Below are 22,105 nucleotides of genomic sequence, written 5' to 3'. Positions count from 1 at the left end.
TTTAAGAGGGTTTTATCCCCCTTTTTAAAGAACAGCACCACGACGCTTTCGCTCCACGCTTTCGGAGTTCTCCCAGTGAAGAGGACAGAATTAAACAGGTCTCTTAGTTGTTTTAGGACAGGAGCTCCACCTGCCTTGATAAGCTCCGTAGTTACTCCGTCATCTCCAGGGGCTTTTCCGTTTTTAAGTTGCCTCAGGGCCAACTCCAATTCGTCTAGGCTGATTTCGGGAAGCTCATCGGTGTAATGGCGAGTTAAGGTAGCTCTGGGGTCTTTATTGGATGGTACTGGCTTAAGTGTGTGTGAAGTGTACAAGCGGTTGTAAAAGTCTTCAACCTCCGCGAGAATCTCCGGCCTCGATGTCAAGACGCTCCCCGTAGATGTTGTCAGCTTTGTCAGAGAAGATCTGTCTAGGTTTTGCGCGAACACTTTCGATCCGCGATTTTGCTCAATTGCTTTTTCAACTGCAAGAGTATTATAGGATCTAAGGTCGCGCCGAACCATCGTGGATATCCTTTTGTTTAATAGCCTTTGGGCTGGAAAAGCTGATTGTGGGTTTTCGCGTCGCTCGTCCATCAAAGCCAGGGTCTCCCGCGAAAGTTTAGACTTTTTACCGGTGGATTTTATTTTGAACAACCCTTTACCTTCATCCCTGATAATATCAATGACTTGTTGAAGTTTTTGATCAACGTCGTTTGTGGGTTCTAAGGAGGCGAATCTATTGTGTAATTTTAACTGAAAAGTTGCAGATTCAGCAACGGTTTGAAGTGAACTGGGCCGGAGTATTGACCTTATCAACCGATTTCTTTCTAACTTGCAATTGATATTCAGAGTGCCTCTAAGATAACGGTGATCACTGCCAGTATTAAACCTTGTGATCACTGAGACATCTCTGAATATGCGTTTTTTGTCCGTAATGATAAAGTCAATCTCGTTACGGGTCCTACCATCGGGGCTTTGCCAGGTCCACTTCCTTTGGGGCTGTTTCTTGAAGAAAGAGTTCATCAAATTCAGTCCCTCTTTTTCGAGGAAGTTGACCAGCATATGACCCCTCTGGTTTCTGACTCCAAAACCGTGCGGTCCTATCACCGATTCGCTGCAACTTTGCGTTCCTACTTTAGCGTTGAAGTCCCCCATCACAACGTTGTAGTGTGCCTTTTTGGTGTTATGTAAGGCTTTGGATATATCTTCGTATATCTTTTCTATATCTTCGTCAGAGTGTGCCGAAGTTGGTGCGTAAACCTGGATCACCTTAAGGCTATACCTCTTAGAGATCTTAATTATGAGGTACGCAACCCTGGGCGATACACTTGCGACTTCAACAATGTTGGAACAGAGGACTTTGTTGATCAGAAACCCAACACCACCTTCAGAAAGGCGGTCTCCCTCTCTAAAGTACATGATATGTCCCGATTCGAGAGTAATGGTGTCCTCTCCCTCTCTTCGGACTTCGCATAACCCAAGAATATGCCACTTTATATTACTTAACTCCTTTTCGAGCTGCACAAGGTGTTCGTCGAGCCGTAGCGTGCGTCCGTTATACGTTGCAAGGGTCAGTTGGATTTGGCGGCCTACCGTAACCCGGGGATTCTTCGCACCCCCTGTTCTACCGTTACCACGTTACTAGAGTTTTATATATATAGATTCAACTGGCATTTATACATATGACAAATTTCTAAAATCTCTCTTATTCTTTCCCTCTCCAATCTAAGCTAACAAGCTGACTCAGCCTCTCACCAGTATCCCATTTGAAATAATGCAGACCAATGAGTAATTGCATATAAAAATCGCAAATAATTTACGTGTTGTCGGACAGTAAATCAGTATGATGTATTCATTAGACCAGCGCATTTCGCGTTTTATTGAGTTTTAAACGATATACGATTGTTAGCAGTGGAAACTTTACAATTTCACGTATCAGTTACCATGCTAATAGAAATTTTGGATCGAAAATGATCGTAGGAGGCGATGATATTGCGAATTTTCAGTGTGCACTTTTACTAGACTGTGAACAGAATGGAAAACTACATAAGTGTAACAGAACTAGCACAACAATGTATTTTCTATTCGCCAGATGTTTTCTGTATTGTTTCATTGATCATTTTATTTAGAAATTAGATTTCAAAAAGAAAGACTTCTCAACAAAAAATTTTTAAACATCCCCATATTATATTTTTATAGCATAAGAAATTGTACTTACTACTATTGACAACTGATTTACCAAGTACGAATCAGGTGGTAAATGAAAATAAGTCGTACTGTTAAAAATAATTATCAAGTTACCTACATCCAACAATCCATCTCGTTCAAAAATCAAAGCCATTCCTAACCATATTCTCCTAACAAGTACCTTAACAAATTATTCGAAATTTCAACATGTCATTGACCAAACTATTGGCGAAAGTGCAGATGACTACGTACCCTGGAATTCGGTGAAACACATAATCTTAGTAGGCGCCATGGTCGTATTTATAGCAACACTTTGTATATGAGCTTTGTCAGTCATCGAGTGTCGATATATTGTTATGTGTAAACATTTTGGCGGACTTTGTACGCTGTGAAACTTTTTTGCCGGCAATCTGTGATCAATCGGTGTTGTGAATTCATCATTGGCTCGATTTTGATTATGCAATTGTGTTGCAGGATTTGGCCTTGATGCTTGGGGCTTTTTTGTTGCATTTGAAGTTAGATAGATCATCTCGTCTCTCATCAATACATTTTGTGGACCTAGCTTTTCAAATAGTTTTATCCCTTACAAATGTTGGTTTCCTAGTACACTGACTAAACCTATTGTAATTTGGTGACTATTAACTAACTTAAAAACCTTTTTTTTAATTTTCACTGTGGCTTGTATCCTCAAAAGATGTTTTGTTCTTAATAAATCGTAACAGTTTTCGCAAATAGCACATTTCATTTGAAGGTCATCATGTTCAGTCTACGGATCCTCCGCTTCGTTTGTCACAAGAAAATTTTACGTGTAACCCACTTAATATCTGAACATTAAAACTAGGACACTATGAGTCATGGATCCATTTTGTCAACTATGAGAAACAATTCTAACAAAGCCATACCGAACATCGCACTATTCTTCTAGCGGTGGCGTAGTAGTATTTATTTTTAAATCAATATAAATTTATGTATTCTTGTTTACTTGAAACACGGCCAATTTTCGTTAATACATAGTGAAAGTGATTTTGGAGTTCCCTTATCAAAAATTTGGGTCATGTTTGTCAAAATCACTCGCCATTCTTTCGAGTTACAGACCGCAATGTTGATGGAGCAGTAATTAACACAGAATTGAATTGCGTTACATGTTTAACTGCAGTTATTTATAAAGATACTGCGTCAGCAAGCGTCTTTAATGAAGTGGACAGAAAGATATAAGCGTAGCATCACATGTAAATCCTAAACACGAATTGATCGCTTTAATAGCGGAAGAAAAAGGTCACTTTTTAATGTCTGATCACTACAGACTATCTACGCATTTAATTTCACAAGTTTATAAAGTAATATTACAGATAACCTTGGTGTATTGGCTTAGACTATCGTGGTTCGTGATCCTCTTTATATATTATTTTGTTTTTCCAAATTCCGCATTACAGACTACTCAATGAATCAGTTAATTGTTAGCACGCACATTTTTCACGCATAATAATACCCAGTGCAGGAAAGGCCGCGCTATTCTCGGCGCGCTAAATCTACACAATGCGAAATGGCGGCGCTTTTAGATCGACCGACTTAATGTCGCTAGTTGTAAAACCATTACAATCTTCCGTAATGGTAATTGGGCTGATTTTTATGTGTGAGGACTTAATATAATGGGTACTTAATGATATTGAGTTCTTTTTATTCGTGATCTGATAGTTCAATTGTAATTTCAATTTTATCAACTTTTTAATCTTTATGGTCTTCTATAATTATTATTGCTCTGTTAAACAGGTTACTAGTTTGCTACGTTGTATAAAATAAGTTACACTGTTTGAAACATTTATTAGATAAACTTCAACATCCTCAAAAATTTTAAGGTATTCTGATAAATCTTCAAAGTAAAATAATGTTTATTTATTCTACTTGGCGTACCTACTACATCTATCAACTCTATCTCTATCTATCTTCCTTAGTTTCAAGTATTTTTGAATACTTGTCTACAGAACCATCACGCAGCCTATTCAGAGCCCTACCTTTTACTACTTATATTTACAATTCTTTTGCAATAATAAAATTGGTATTGTATTTGTCAGCAGAACCATCAGGCAGCCTATTCAGAGTTCTACCTTCTACTACCTATTTATTTACAATTCTTTTGCAATATACAGCTATAGCCTATAGGTTTCAACTTTGTCTACAGAACCATCAGGCAGCCTATTCAGAGCCCTACCTTCTACTAACTATTTACTACTAGCTGTGTCCCGCGAATTTACCCGCAGTGCTTCTCTCGTGTTAGTTTTAGCATGATTATATTATAAAGCCTATAGCCTTCCTCGATAAATTTTTCTAACACCGAAAGAAATTTTCAAATCGGATCAGTAGTTCTCGGGATTAGCGCGTTCAAACAAACTCTTCAGCTTTATAATATTAGTATAGATTATTTTTTAGAATAAACTATAGGTATCAACTTTGTCAACAGAACCATCAGGCAGTATATTCGGAGTGCCGCTATCACAGTGCGTGGAAACAGAACGCGCGCTGCGGCGGCAGCACGGCGGTTCGCGCGCTTCGCTCGCCTCGCTCGGGGCTCTCGAGAAAGGGGATGATGTGAGTTACATAATATATATGTATAAATAGATAAATAAATAAAAAATAACTTTATTTGTCTCATCACAACATTAGGTAAATAGATACATTGCTTGCAAATAGTGAGTGAGCTTATCAACTAGTGTTGTGAGAGACTGGTGCCTGAAATAGGTGTCGAGGAACCTGGAGTAAAAGTCACCAGATAATGCTTTATTGCACAGATAATATATGTAGTTACAGATATAGTAAGACAAACAGAGACAGGTATGTACAAATAGTAGGCATGTGTATTTATCGCTTTTTCATTCCAGGATATTTTTTGATGGTGTGCTTGATACCCTAATTAATCATTTTTATGTAAATTTTCATTCAATGTTTGTGCTTTTTCCCTGATAAATATGTCCAGAACGTATCAGCTATGATACCGGCTCTTATAGTAACAGAAAATGATATTGTGGAATATTTTTCATGTCTCTATCACTATTGTTTTTGATAATTTTTGATAATTCTGGTTGCCTACGTATTCTATATTTATACGTAGGCAACCAGAAATAACTCTTTGATATAGATCTTCTGGGTTCTCTCTCTAGATAGATGATAAAATGTCTTTCATATGTAAGATATGCCTTGCACATGAAAGACACATAGTATTTCTATTTGATCTTATTAGATTGAAGGCACATATATCAATTATTTTATCAGGTGCCAAATACTTTCCAAAAGTTGTGTTATCTTTGAACGATGACGTCACATCGGCACGAGCGAACACTCTGGAAACAGAAATAGATTAGAATTACTTTACGAGATTTATAAACAAACAGACCGGTAACCTGTGTTTTAATAATAGTGTAAAATTATGTGATATATGCCGAACGGACTTTGAAACGTGTGTAGTGAAATGTTATCTTTTAAAAGTGGTATTATTAAAGGAAAAAGCTTTTCAAATGTAATTTAGATTTCTTCTGACTTTAAAATTAAAAATTCATTTTAGAGTCTTATGGAAAACTGGATTTATTATATCAAATGATATGATTTCCTATAAAGGACATGGAAAATTTCATATAATATGCTCCTGACTATCTTTGTCAATTTTCAGTCATTGAGCTTTGACTAGCTATTTTTGCGTGAAACTAATTACAATTTTTCTCGTTTAATAGTAGCAGAATACCACAGATTGAAGAAAAAATACCACATTAAACTGCTCAGCACAAAAACATCGTACAAAGGGCCTAAATTGTCAATCAATACAATACAATACAATACAAAAAGATTTATTGAGCCAAACAAAACAATGATATGCTTACCTATACATTCAAGACACCATTGAAAAAAAATACAAAAATAAATAAAAAAATTACAAAATTACAAAAATAAAATAACATAATAACAATCGAAATTACATCAGACATACCAAAATTGCATTGTAGCTACAAAAAGGCCCTGGCTCAGCATAAATGTTGCAGAGGCAAACTCCACAACGCTGGTAATTCTGCCAGATACCCACATGGCTAGTTTGCGCCTCTAAGATAGAAGGAGTATGCAATTAGTTAAATAATAATAAGTACATATATTCAATTAATATAATATAATGAATAAGTTATTTAATATATATAGGAGATAATATTTTTGGTCAAGTTTATGGGTAGTTTTGTATGTGTTAATTATGAAATCAATCAGTTCTGACCTGCCATTTTTCCGTGAAACTACTAAACATCCATCTAACCAAAGACTTTCGCGCTCTTTTTAATAATACCACAGATTTAATAAAAACTTTCCTCATTAGATTTTAAGTACCTACAAAAAAAACTTTCAAAGATCCCACAAAAATGAATAATCACAAACACTGAATATCGTTTGGCATTAGCGATTTGGATCAGAAATAGTTGCGGCGCGCGCGCCAACACACGTAGCGTGCACCTGGGCCTATCCACTATGCACCGCACGTTTACGGGATTGTCGCTTTTAACGGGTTTAAAACGGGGTTTATTTTAAAATAGATTAATGAGATTTTTTAAAGAACAGAAAAAAAACATGAGCTGGGATTCGAGCACGCGTCTTTCGCCCGGTAATGTGAATTTTAAGCATTTCAATCCTATAAAGCTATTAAATATGTAGATAAATGTCTTCATGTTTATTGAAGTTTTAAGTTAAATTTAGCAAGTATCTTTACGGTATATAAACTTTCATGCAAGACAATTCTTTTCTCCGCCCCGCATTCAACCCATGCATGACCTTTAGCTTGCAATCATAGCTTCTATCGCGGGCCTTGAGCGCGGGGACCGAATCCAAAAATTGCGTAACGAAAAACCTCACGCTCCCCACTCCGACAGGCACGGAGATGTGGCTTGAAGGCATGCCATGCAATAGCTTTACCGCGGCAGTATACGTATACGTATTTTTTTTCACGCTTATTTCTTTAAGACATTCTTAAACGATGTAACACATTATGTTTGCAAAACAGGAAAATACCGTAATTTTTATACCACCTGCTTACTTCATATAATCGTCTGATTGTATCAAATGGTTTCGTAGCATTCAATCCCAAGGTGATGAAAGTACGTTCATTCAAAAGGCAGTAGTTTTTGGACATAAATATTTCAGAAACATCTATTGTAACTTCAAAATTTGCTTGTACCATACCACATAATTCCGAAGAAAATAATATACAAAACTGAATAACATTAAAATCCGACGCAACCAACGAGGCTTACATTAAGACCTTTAATGCTCGCCTTGTACTAAAATTACTCCAGCAAATTAAATAATAGCGTTAAAAGCGTAACGTCTGGCAGTTGGCTTGATTTTCAACAAAACCGTGAAATAGCCATAAACACTAGTAATACTTGTTTTCTGTTACTCGCTGGCCGAGCTGATTTATCGTTCCTAGATATTGGTACAATGTCGGCGAATGTAAGCAACTATTGGAAAATTCTCATATGAAATTCACATTATTTTTGTGATCGTTTGGATGATTTTGTTTTCATTACGGTGATCATGTACAAATTGTTTGAAAAATTGTTTCTTTTTTACCATCATATGTTTCTTTGTTAAATACAAAATACAAACGATTGCAAACTTACTGTTATCAACTATTAAAAAAAAGGGTTCGATAATTTCACCTAGTCTATAATAATTATTGGTCTTTTTATGAAGCACTTGAGCATTGAGCATACATTTTACTATGAAACCATTAATAAATTGGTCTACTTTTAGAATTACTTCATGTCATGACACATTTTTCGAGTCATGAAAGACATACATGTTCGCATTTGTACCATAGAACATAGGTAACCAATATGTTTACTGTCTTGCCATAGATTATTTCATTAAATTTATTATTTATAAATTATCACCCTGATTCTGGTCAATGGACATGTTGATATCGAATAGAAATAAACAACAGTGACGCAGGCGATACTCTCTGATCATTTATGTGAATCATATGATCTAAAGATCGTTTTTGTAGCAAAGCCAAGACATGAGGAAAATGTGCTTAAAATACAACGTGAAAATTTTTATCATCTGGAAATTTACGCTCGAAAATTGACCAAATAACTGATGAAACAATGTACTTACTTACTATATATAAAGCAGTTCATATTAGGCTAAACTTCCTTTAGCTCTGAAGCAAGTCTGTTCAATACAGATTTAGTCCCATGTACTAAGCTGATTGTTCCCAGAAATCCATAAAGACATTCGAAGTAAATGATACGTATTCGACAAAGCAGACGAAATCACAGACGAGTCGTAGGCGTCATGCGTTTACATGAGACGAGCCAACTAACGTTTAGTCAATAGATCAATGTAATGACAGAGGGTGTTCCGATGATTTATGCGACGGAGGATGCATTACAGCCGAAACTGCACGTCTTATTGCTTACACAAACCGAAATTCTCGTAAATATTGAGAGGCGCCAATTGATTTATGTTAACATCGGGTTTAATATCGATGCAGATATTGCAAGGAATGTGCAATATTCTACGATTATTTGAGCGGGATTGGTAGTTTTAATTCGATTTTTATATACCGAATAAATAGCTGCTATTTATCTCTAGTTATCTGTATCAATATTTTATTTTTGGTAGTCCTAATATGTCGAAACAAATGTTCCAAAGGGAGATTGGAATTATGATGATATTAAAATAACGGAAGAAGAAAAGTCATTTAATTGCTTTTAAAATGCTTATACTCTAATGATATCTATGTATTCAATTTCCCCGAAGCTCAGACTGTTTAAATATTTACCAGTCTAAAAATCACACACATCAAAGTCTGCGAATATAATAATATTCTATCGATCAAAGCGATTATAGCAAAGATGTTTACATTCAACATTTTCGTGTGTTTACAGTAAATCTGGAGCTCTCGATGCTCACATTAATACGGAAGTTGACTGGTAGTGAATAAAAAAGCTATTAAAACGAGTCCAGCCATTGCCAGCTGTTCCCGTGACAGCCCAGTTAGATAATTGAAACATCACACAATCGCTAGAAAAGTCTTCATAGGTCAGATTTGACGTAGCTCATCGTCACGCTGACGTCACAGGTATCTGGTTACCTGGCCGGCCTTTACTTTCATTAAGGCCACGATAATTTTATACGATGACGCCTCGCCCATCCTAATGTCCAGAAATAAACCACCAATAGGCATAGCCGGTTGCTAGCCGAAAATGGCCCTGAACTTTGGGCGCTTTCTCTTTTTACGAGTTGCAATACCACTTACCTCTGCAGGAAGAAGATTTATGCGGTATAATAAAATTTTACGTCTGTTTAGCTACAAATCAGCGTAAGTGTTCCGCTGACGTCGGGCTGATGACTCAAAATGAATACCGTAAACGTTTCCATAACTGCTTACGATTTCGAATTCTGGAGTCGTTTTAATAGCCAATTAACAATAGCAGGAACAACGAATTGCAGAATAGTGGAATCTATTTACAATTTCTCGAATATGAATAATTTAATTTTTATGATACATGAGGGCAAAAGAGCTGTCAATACAAACCAGAACACATTCATTCATAAGCCTAAAAAAATTGAGTAGTAGGTACTTGATTTCCAATTCCAATAATCTTGCTTACGCTGATGATTCCTTCTTTGAAAGGAATACAATGCTTCAGTATTTGATAAACCTTAGCAATTTTGTTGAACACTGTTATTATTCCAATCCTCCAGCTCTCATGTAGTTTAACTTATTCCTCTATCATAGGTATCCTTCAGTATTCACAACATTAAGGTAACATTCGCAGAGTGAATCCTGCGACTCCGGCGAGTGGGGCTGGTCGGGGCTGGACGAGAGCGGGCCGCGGGTGCCCGCGCTGGTATCGGCCTGCCTCGCGCACCTGCGCCGGCACGTCTCCACCCTCGGCCTCTTCCGTGTGTCTGCTTCTAAGAAGAGAGTTAGACAGGTAAGTGCTTGCTTCTTCTTTATGTATTGGTGAAATTGCGTGTTGTGTTGTGTTTTCAGGAGGGCTTTGAATAGATGATAGAATGTAAATGGCTTAAGAGTTTTTCGATAATTCTACTTTGATTTTAAATTCCTTTAATTGAACATGTTATGCGTTAATATTTATAATCTAATTAAATTGATAAGTATCAATTAATTAAGATTATTTTTCTAATTAAAAAAACTGTGCCTAGGATTATCGGTCGCTTGTCAGTTATGGGCATAAATGAAAAAATGATTTTTATCTGCTATATGATAGCCAATATTCATACGACTTTTTCCTTGTTAAGTATCTTAAATGTACGTAATTCACTTCTCTTAAAACAAACAACCCAAAACACAGCTCAGTTACACGAGATGTTTTCAATAAAACCCACTTCCACGAATCGCGACTCCACTAAACCGGGCTATAATTAGCGGAATTAAATACGTCATAACGCGAACCAAAACACTAATTAACTCGCAACAGTTTAACAAAGTAACAAACTCAGGCCAGTTGCTATGACAGAATATACAAGCGTAAGTCTGGTTTGGTTTATGAAGTGGAAATCAACACACTCGGGATCAAACATTGACGGAATTAGATGGGCACGGTAGCGCGTAAATCTATAGGATTAGTTACAAAACGTTCGGAAGCAAACGTTTGTTTAAGTAATAGGGACATAATTGGCAAGAATATTTACAGAAGTAACAAAGATTAAAGTACCGTGGGATAGTAGAGCCTGTCGTTACCATAATATTGTAAAATGGTCTAGTTCATGAAATGTTCAATAATTTTGTAAACAAAACCATTTCTAAGATATTACATATTGGACTTATCTTAAAGTAAGAAATGGCAAAATTAAACTGGGATAAATTAATAGACCGTGTTGTTTACTTGGGGCGTGCCTTAGAGGAGGGTTTCTTCAATAACTCCTCCTTAACTCGAATCAAATGGAAATAAGAAAAATTTGGTGAGGGTCGATAGAAACGAACTTTTAACCTTCAATCGTGTAGGTTTCTAAACATTGAAGAAATAAGTCGATATAAAAAGACTAGTTTGGTTAATTAAATAAAAACAAAGATAATAAAGCTCTAGCCATCGCGATGCAATACCAAATGAAGCTAACGATTAATTAAATGTAACATTGTAATGTAGTACCAGTTTCTTCTAAATAGTAACAAAGTACTTCATCTGGCATTTCTTGTACAAAATAATGAAATAATTAAAAGATTGCCAAAGCTCGCACAATATTCCTTGGCTGAATTGCTTGATATGTAAATTGTAATAATGATGGATTGGTATTTACGCCTCTGCTACAGGCTAGTGTATCGAACTAGATTTTTCAGAACGAGAATATGTAAACATTGCGATGTTTTGTTCGTTGGTAGAAGCACATTTTATTTCACACACAAGTGAATGCAATTTTCCGTTTTAGCTCAATAAAAGTGGTGTTCCTGAAGATGGTACAAATATTGTCCCTGCATACATTCGGTGTCATGCAGCTCGAAAATGATAAAAAACTAAATTGCAAATTAAGATATTGAAACACTATGACAAGAAATAAACGATTACCTTTTTAAAAGTAAAATGGTTTTAGGTAATTGAATCACAGCGGAAATATTGAATGTTTTCTCAATTTACAAAGCTTTTCATACCATACAACAGTGAATAGCCGTTGGCCCAGATTGGAGTAATTTATTAAGTCCTCCAGTGTTTGTAATCTAAACGGTGCAATATATGAGATAGATTCCAATCGGTAGATCGTTCGAGAAACATAAAGGTACTTAAGGTTCGCATTATTTCGATTGTTCAACGAAGAGTTTAAGGAATATTGACGCACGTGTATCAGATCTGGATTTTCTTACTGATAATTTATTTAAGGTATCATAAATTATCTGTTAACCATATTCCCAATTCTCCTTTGCGCGGTTTTAACATGAACTCAAGTGCAAATATCTCTCCAATAAGAGTAAACGTAAAGTTCAAGTCAACGATACACAGAATACAATCCCAAAAATTACTCGAGCGCTCTTAATGGTCCGCGCAAATATTTTCAACATTAACAACCAGCTTGAAATATGGTAATTTTAAAGAGATGACTGTTGAGAGTGGGAGGATATTCCATCTCGCACCTGGCAACCTCCCAGCGCTTAAGATGTTAAGTGATTCGTCTATCACAGCACAAGTCATTTTACACAATTTATCAAACCAGAAACATTGTCCCTGCCAAAGATTTTAGATATGCACTTATATTAATTTCCTGTTCTAAATACGCTTCATAAATCATTGTTTGTGTAAGAAAATAGGTATTTGTAAATATGACACATGCGGCAAAACAGGAATTTACAATGTTGAAAATGTGGGTTTTGGGAGTATAAATGTTTACAGCAGTTTAGAATTCGTGGCAGTTGTTGTAAAATTGCAGAACTCTTTGTAGGATACATTTCTACCCTAATTAGTTGATGTTTTATTTTGTTAAAATGGCAATGTGACCAATATGGCTCTTAATCGTCATAGGAGACAATATGGATCAATGATGATAATAATGACATGGACCCCAAATATTGAATGCCTTATGATTCTGCATTTGGAACTATTTCCGTGATAATTCTTGGAAGAAACATCTTATGTTCTTAAACATTCTTTCCATCAATTGGAATTCCATCACCTGACCTAGTTCGTCTAACTTTCCAGCTACGTGAAGAATGGGAGAGGGGTCAAGAAGCAGCGTTAGATGAAGCTCTTCCACATGACGTGGCCACATTATTGAAGGAGTTCCTCCGGGACCTCCCGGATCCTCTGCTGTGCCGGGACCTATATCCCGCCTTCTTGCAGACTCAGAGTGAGTGAAGGTTATTCGATGTGCCTGTCACTATTTCTTAATGTTTGATGAATTAAGTTTTTAAGTCTGTAATTTGTGAAAATTATTTTGTTGATGATTTTTTCTAGAAAATTTTAATTTAATATTTTTGTTTATATTTTTGTCAAAACATTTTAATATCTTCCAGCTTATCTTCCAGTTTGTCTTTAGTAAAACCAAGCTTTTCCTGCATTCTGCAATCTTTCGACAAATTTTGACACGTAACATATCGCTTACAATAACGATCGAAAGATCTAACGACTTTAATTATAAGCTAATGTTATGGATCACAATTTTAGATTTGAATCAAAGTGTTTACAATCTCACGGCGACGTATATAAACTGTATTGTCGTTCAGAGATAAGCAACCGCAGCGTGCAGTGGGAGGCGCTGCGGCTGATCGTGTCGCTGCTGCCGGCCGCGCACCGCGACACGCTCAGCGCGCTGCTCGCCTTCCTCGCGCACCTCGCCGCGCACGCCGCCGGCAACCGCATGGACGCCGCCAACCTGGCCACCGTGTTCGCGCCCAACATCCTGCACCGCAGCGGGCCCGGCGAGGCGGCCAGGTACACACACACACACACACCGCACACAACCGCATGGACGCCGCCAACCTGGCCACCGTGTTCGCGCCCAACATCCTGCACCGCAGCGGGCCCGGCGAGGCGGCCAGGTACACACACACACACACACCGCACACAACCGCATGGACGCCGCCAACCTGGCCACCGTGTTCGCGCCCAACATCCTGCACCGCAGCGGGCCCGGCGAGGCGGCCAGGTACACACACACACACACACACACACCGCACACAACCGCATGGACGCCGCCAACCTGGCCACCGTGTTCGCGCCCAACATCCTGCACCGCAGCGGGCCCGGCGAGGCGGCCAGGTACACACACACACACACACACACACACACACACACACACACGCACACACACACCGCACACAACCGCATGGACGCCGCCAACCTGGCCACCGTGTTCGCGCCCAACATCCTGCACCGCAGCGGGCCCGGCGAGGCGGCCAGGTACACACACACACACACACCGCACACAACCGCATGGACGCCGCCAACCTGGCCACCGTGTTCGCGCCCAACATCCTGCACCGCAGCGGGCCCGGCGAGGCGGCCAGGTACACACACACACACACACACACACACACACACACACACACACACACACACACACCGCACACAACCGCATGGACGCCGCCAACCTGGCCACCGTGTTCGCGCCCAACATCCTGCACCGCAGCGGGCCCGGCGAGGCGGCCAGGTACACACACACACACACACACACACCGCACACAACCGCATGGACGCCGCCAACCTGGCCACCGTGTTCGCGCCCAACATCCTGCACCGCAGCGGGCCCGGCGAGGCGGCCAGGTACACACACACACACACACACCGCACACAACCGCATGGACGCCGCCAACCTGGCCACCGTGTTCGCGCCCAACATCCTGCACCGCAGCGGGCCCGGCGAGGCGGCCAGGTACACACACACACACACACACACACACCGCACACAACCGCATGGACGCCGCCAACCTGGCCACCGTGTTCGCGCCCAACATCCTGCACCGCAGCGGGCCCGGCGAGGCGGCCAGGTACACACACACACACCGCACACAACCGCATGGACGCCGCCAACCTGGCCACCGTGTTCGCGCCCAACATCCTGCACCGCAGCGGGCCCGGCGAGGCGGCCAGGTACACACACACCGCACACACACACACACACACCGCACACAACCGCATGGACGCCGCCAACCTGGCCACTGTGTTCGCGCCCAACATCTTGCACCGCAGCGGGCCCGGCGAGGCGGCCAGGTACACACACACACACACACCGCACACAACCGCATGGACGCCGCCAACCTGGCCACCGTGTTCGCGCCCAACATCCTGCACCGCAGCGGGCCCGGCGAGGCGGCCAGGTACACACACACACACACACACACACACACACACACACACACACACACACCGCACACAACCGCATGGACGCCGCCAACCTGGCCACCGTGTTCGCGCCCAACATCCTGCACCGCAGCGGGCCCGGCGAGGCGGCCAGGTACACACACACACACACACACACACACCGCACACAACCGCATGGACGCCGCCAACCTGGCCACCGTGTTCGCGCCCAACATCCTGCACCGCAGCGGGCCCGGCGAGGCGGCCAGGTACACACACACACACCGCACACAACCGCATGGACGCCGCCAACCTGGCCACCGTGTTCGCGCCCAACATCCTGCACCGCAGCGGGCCCGGCGAGGCGGCCAGGTACACACACACACCGCACACACACACACACACACCGCACACAACCGCATGGACGCCGCCAACCTGGCCACTGTGTTCGCGCCCAACATCTTGCACCGCAGCGGGCCCGGCGAGGCGGCCAGGTACACACACACACACACACACACACCGCACACAACCGCATGGACGCCGCCAACCTGGCCACCGTGTTCGCGCCCAACATCCTGCACCGCAGCGGGCCCGGCGAGGCGGCCAGGTACACACACACACACACACACCGCACACAACCGCATGGACGCCGCCAACCTGGCCACCGTGTTCGCGCCCAACATCCTGCACCGCAGCGGGCCCGGCGAGGCGGCCAGGTACACACACACACCGCACACACACACACACACACCGCACACAACCGCATGGACGCCGCCAACCTGGCCACTGTGTTCGCGCCCAACATCTTGCACCGCAGCGGGCCCGGCGAGGCGGCCAGGTACACACACACACACACACACCGCACACAACCGCATGGACGCCGCCAACCTGGCCACCGTGTTCGCGCCCAACATCCTGCACCGCAGCGGGCCCGGCGAGGCGGCCAGGTACACACACACACACACACACACATACACACCGCACAAAACCGCATGGACGCCGCCAACCTGGCCACTGTGTTCGCGCCCAACATCTTGCACCGCAGCGGGCCCGGCGAGGCGGCCAGGTACACACACACACACCGCACACACACACACACACACACACACACACACACATCACATACACACCACTCGGCAGAGGTGTACTGCCACGTGGCGCGTCCCCAGGTTGCGGATAGGGGAATGCCCAAGGCTCGCATAATGCGACACAGGGTAGGGGTGAAATAAAATAGCCCCCGCGGACAAAACACAACCCGATGTCAGTGGTCTAGCGTGCCCAGGACTGGAAGGCGACAGGGTATTGTCGTCGCTAGCGCTCCCCCCTGAGGGTACCAGGTCCCACCTCAGGCGTAATTAAGTGGCCTTACTCCGGCAACCGGGGCTCTGCCGGAGCGGACTGTTTATTCCCTAGGTTCTCGTGGGAACAAGATGGAGTCAATTTCAAAAAAAAATAAAAATAAAACGATGGAAGAGGAGGAATTAAAGAAGGTATTAGAGCGACATGAACAAACAATCGTTGCTCTAGCAGAATTTATAAAAGGGAAAATGAATGTCCACGGTGAAATCCGCAAATATGTAGCCACACTAGGTAGCTCCTTCAAGAGGGTGGTTGAAAAATTGGAAGTGCAACAACCGCCAACTTCTGCCATAGAAGTTCAAACCTCGCCGTCGCTCTTCAGAACATATTCTGAAACAACAGCGAAGGATACCGAAGTGGAAGAGATCAGCAAAGCGACAACTCCCCAAAGTAGGAGAGTGCGCAAGGCGAAGAGAAAGGAGCGAACTTCACCAGAAGAGACGACTAGACAACAGAAGAAAATTAGAAGAAAGGAGACATCTCTGTTACTTGTGGACCAAAAACCGGAATCCGGAACAGAATGGACAGAGGTAAAGAGGAAAAAGTGTAAAATGAAAAAACCAATGAAGCGAGAAAGACCTAATGCGCTCATTATTCGCCCAAAGGAGAAGGAACAATATGCTGATATCCTTAAACGAGTTAAGCGGGATCCATCAGCGAATCAAATGAGCGAGTGCATCGATAAGATCCGCAGGACCACGTCCGGGGATGTGCTCCTTATCTTGAGTAGAAAGGACACAGATAAAGCTCCTCAACTAAAAAAGGCCATATCCGAGCTACTCGGCCAAGATGCAACAGTAGTAAGTAAAGTCCCGGAAGAAGACGTGGAAATAAAAGATCTCGAGGAGTCAACAACGAAACAGGAGATCCTAGAAGCACTCCAAAAAGTAGTAAGTCAAGCCGATGTCGATAATATCACACTCGACAGCATTAAAAACATGCGCAAAGCCTATGGAGGCACTATTACGGCTTCGGTAAGACTACATTCGAAGGTGGCCAAACAGATCGTAGGAAAAGGCAAAATAAAAATAGGATGGGTCAACTGTCGCATAAGAAGCACACAAAAACCTATTAAGTGCTACCGGTGCTGGAATTATGGACACCTCGCACACGGTTGCAGCAGCAAGGAGGACAGGTCAAAGTGCTGCATAAAATGTGGTGAGATTGGCCACAAAATTGCCGAGTGCACCAGGGAAGCCAAATGTGCACTGTGTCTAGAGCACGGGTCAACAGAGAGCGTTGCACATATTGCAGGTTCAAGCAAATGTCCTGTACTGAAAAGAGCACTCCAGGCGGTAGAAAGGCGGAGCCATGCTTAAGGTTATGCAAATAAATCTTAACCACTGCGAGGCCGCACATGATCTACTGATGCAGATGGTACGGGAGCTAAATTTAGATGTGGTAATAATATCAGAGCCTTATAAAAAGCTTAGCAGTGGGTCCTGGCTGTCTGACCAAGATGGACACGCCGCCCTATGGGCCTGTGGTAGGAGCCCTCTGGAAAGTGTTGACCTAATCACCAAAGGCTGTGTGAAAGCGAAGATCGGTGGAATACATTTCTACAGTTGCTACGCCGCTCCTAGTCTTACAATACAGGAATTTAACGATTTCTTAGATACTATTGTAGATGATATGCAAAGCAACTCCCCAGTGGCAATAGCGGGAGATTTTAATGCCTGGGCAATTGACTGGGGCAGCAAAACCACAAATACTAGGGGAAGGGCACTGATAGAAGCAATGTCCGCAATAGATGTGGTCCTTTTGAATAAGGGGAATGAACCTACATTCAGCAGAGGGGAAGCAAGTTCAATAGTCGACCTTACCTTTGTTAGCAGCGTTCTGGCGAAGGAAAATACCTCATGGAAGGTAACTGAGGCCTACACCGGCAGCGATCATCGGGCACTGTACTGGGAGGTATCGAGCAGGCACAAAAAACCCAACCCGCTGAGGAAGAAATCCAATGAAGTTGGTTGGAAAGTCAGTTCATTCGACCCCGAAATCTTCCACATAACCCTTGAAGATCGACCTTTACAACCAGGGCATGCCTCAGAGAAGGTACGGGAAGTTGTCAAGAGGGTAACATCTGCATGTGATGCAACCATGCCCCGTAAACGAAGCAGGAACCATTTGCCACCGGTTTACTGGTGGAATGATAACATTGCGCAACTAAGGCAGAAGTGTATCCGTGCCAGAAGACTTTCCCAAAGATGCAGAAAGACACCCCACTTCGAGCAAATATACCAAAAATATAAGGAAGCTCGCTTAGTCTTAAACAAAGCTATCAAGGAGAGCAAAAGGAACTGCTGGACAAAAATGCTTGAGGAAGTGGAAAGTGATCCCTGGGGTAGACCTTATAAAGTTGTCATGAAAAACCTTAAATATAATCGACTTACACCACCTACTGACCCAACCCTGCTGGAGAAAATTGTGACTGTGCTATTCCCGCAGCAAACTAAACTTAAATATAAGATGGCACACAATAAGAAGGAAGTTATACCGCCTGTTACAGAGAAGGAATTATCAGACGCCTGTGGCAGAATAGGAAATACCAAAGCCCCCGGATTAGATGGCATACCCAACGTTGCTCTAAAACAAGCGATAAAATCTGTACCAGGAATCTTTATAGACGCCTTCAACGCTTGTCTCAAGGAAGGCCTTTTCCCCGAAGTCTGGAAGAGGCAAAAATTAGTATTACTCCCGAAAGGTAATAAACCTTCCACTGAGGCGTCATCCTACCGCCCTCTCTGTATGTTGGATACAGTTGGAAAAATGCTGGAGAGGATAATTCACAACCGAATTGAAGAAGCAGTCGAACCCCTCTTGTCCAACTCCCAATACGGATTCCGAAAAGGCAAATCAACCTTAGATGCTATCGGACTAGTTATCGACACCGCAAGACAAGCGATTACAGGGACAAGATGGAGAGGAGGCTCTAAGAACTATTGCCTCGTTGTAACACTCGATATTAAAAATGCCTTCAATTCCGCAAGATGGGATGTGATAATGTCCGCTCTTTCAAACTTGAAAGTGCCAGATTACCTTAGGGACATAGTAGCTAGCTATTTTAAAAACAGGGTCCTCATATATGACACTGAAAGTGGACCCAAAGAATACAACGTCACCGGAGGAGTCCCACAAGGTTCAGTGTTAGGTCCACTTCTATGGAATGTTATGTATGACGGACTGCTCAAATCGGAGATACCAAGTGAAACACAACTGGTGGCATTTGCTGATGACCTAGCAGTAGTTGTAGTAGCCAAATACTTGGAAGAACTGAATTGGGCTTTCGATAGGACCTTCCAAGTAATTAGTCAGTGGATGAAATCGGCCGGACTGCAGTTAGCTGAACACAAAACCGAGGCCGTACTTATTACTAGCAGGAAACGGATAGAAACAACCTCACTCAGAGTCGGTAATTACGAGATCGTAACGCAACCATACGTTCGCTACCTGGGAGTAATGCTGGACACACGCCTGAGCTTCAATAAGCATGCAGAACATGTTGCTACTAAAGCAGCAGTAGTTGCAACAACACTATCCCGACTAATGCCGAATATTGGAGGCCCTAAACAACAAAGGAGAAGGCTCCTAACATCGGTGACGACGTCAGTGCTCCTGTATGGCGCCCCACTTTGGTCAAATGCGCTGCAGCTGCAACAGCCCAAACGTCAAGTTGTATCGACGTACAGAGTTAGCGCACTACGCATTGCCAGCGCATTCCGCACTGTTTCTGTAGAGGCATCATGTGTCATCTCTGGAATGCTGCCAATCGAAGTCTTGACAGAAGAACGAAAGAACCTTTACTATCGCCAGAAGAGCGGCACCGCACTCACAAAGACCGAGCTGAAAACGGAAGAAAGACGGAAGAGTATAGAAAAGTGGCAACGGATATGGGACACCTCTACCAAGGGAAGGTGGACCCATCGCCTCATTCCACGGATTGAACCATGGGTCAATCGTAAGCACGGTGAGGTTAACTACTATCTGACCCAAATGCTTTCTGGTCACGGTTGCTACCGAGATTACCTACATCGGTTTAAGCATGAAGATTCTCCAGAATGCCCCACCTGTGGACAAGACGAAAATGCAGAACATGTTTTCTTTATATGTCCAGCATACAAAGAAGCCCGGGACACCTGGGAAACAACAATGGGAAGAAAAGTATGTCCTGAGAACATAATCGGAGTGATGTTGTCAAACAAAGAATCGTGGGAAGCAACGAGCGCTTATGCAACGGAGGTTCTGAAAGAATTACGAAAGAAAGAACGGTTGCGAAAAGCTTGACGGCATAGAACATTAGTGAGAAAAGCAGCAATGCTATACGTCCCCCCGCGAAGTAAAGCCTAACGGCCATCCCGCGGGGATATGGTCGGGAGAAAGAGGGTTGTTTTAGTCGGTATGGACCATGAGACCATGATCGAGACCGACATACCAGGTCGCAGATCTTGACCTGAGATACTTAACAGTATTTTTTCCCTCTATAATAAAAAAAAAAAATAAAAAAAAAAAAAAAAAAAAAAAAAAAACACATCACATACACACATACACACACACCGCATACACACATACACACACACCTGTCAATATAAATTTATAAAGAATACAAAAAACACCATCACGAGACGGGACTCGAACCCGTATCCCTTCACGCCAATCCGTATTTAGATTAAGTTTTATTGTACAATTAACCACTTAATAAAGAAATCCAGGGCGGACGCTTGACCAACTCAGCCACCCGCCTCGTGATCGAATTTTTTCTATTCTTCATAAATTTATATTTATACAGCATTTGAATGTCACAAAACCAAAAATATCTAATTTTGCATTATTGTCGACAGTGCGGAGCAGCTGTCGGAGCGCACGGACGTGATCAACGTGGTGCGGCAGCTGGTGGAGCGGCACGCGGAGCTGTGGGCGCTGCCGGCCGAGCTGCTGCACGACGCGTACGTGCTGCTCGCGCGCCAGCACCCCGCGCTGCTCGACTCGCTGCTGCTCAAGCGCGCCGAGTGAGTGACCCTAGTGTTGTGCGCTGTACTGAGCTGTGGAGCTGTGGGCGCTGCCGGCCGAGCTGCTGCACGACGCGTACGTGCTGCTCGCGCGCCAGCACCCCGCGCTGCTCGACTCGCTGCTGCTCAAGCGCGCCGAGTGAGTGACCCTAGTGTTGTGCGCTGTACTGAGCTGTGGAGCTGTGGGCGCTGCCGGCCGAGCTGCTGCACGACGCGTACGTGCTGCTCGCGCGCCAGCACCCCGCGCTGCTCGACTCGCTGCTGCTCAAGCGCGCCGAGTGAGTGACCCTAGTGTTGTGCGCTGTACTGAGCTGTGGAGCTGTGGGCGCTGCCGGCCGAGCTGCTGCACGACGCGTACGTGCTGCTCGCGCGCCAGCACCCCGCGCTGCTCGACTCGCTGCTGCTCAAGCGCGCCGAGTGAGTGACCCTAGTGTTGTGTGCTGTGGAGCTGTGGGCGCTGCTGTTGTTAAAAATAGCTACATGTACAACTGTGTTATGTACACCTACATTTAAATGTACACAAACATATGCATCGATATCTACATTTATATCTTCAACTACTTTTACAAATACAGTATTGTCATCAACGTTTACCTTAACATTCAAATTTACACTATCTACATATTTATTTACATTGAAATCTACATCTTCTTCTACGTTGTTGTCTACGTCGATATCGACATCTACGTTTATAACTATACGCTCTCCAGGTATAATTACGTTTATACCTTTATCTGTGTCTACTTCTACATTTCGAGCTCCTTGTTTGTCAGTAAATCAAGTATGA

General features: G+C 42.9%; 1 protein-coding gene across 2 annotated transcripts in view; it reads left to right on the top strand.

Annotated features, from left to right (window-relative positions):
* LOC123701208 overlaps positions 1–22,105 on the top strand; it is a 51,137-nt gene that overhangs the window by 25,300 nt on the left and 3,732 nt on the right. For both annotated transcript variants that reach the window (XM_045648605.1, XM_045648604.1), the window contains exons 4-8: positions 4,627–4,754; positions 9,980–10,138; positions 12,854–13,001; positions 13,378–13,585; positions 21,151–21,318. In XM_045648605.1, the coding sequence (XP_045504561.1) occupies positions 4,627–4,754; positions 9,980–10,138; positions 12,854–13,001; positions 13,378–13,585; positions 21,151–21,318 (811 nt within the window). The remainder of the gene's footprint in view (positions 1–4,626; positions 4,755–9,979; positions 10,139–12,853; positions 13,002–13,377; positions 13,586–21,150; positions 21,319–22,105) is intronic.

This window comes from Colias croceus, chromosome 21 (genome assembly GCF_905220415.1).
Source record: "Colias croceus chromosome 21, ilColCroc2.1".
In the NCBI taxonomy this organism is placed as follows: domain Eukaryota; kingdom Metazoa; phylum Arthropoda; class Insecta; order Lepidoptera; family Pieridae; genus Colias; species Colias croceus.
The sequence above is the reverse complement of the archived record's forward strand: the minus strand, read 5'-3'. Positions and strand labels throughout refer to the sequence as shown.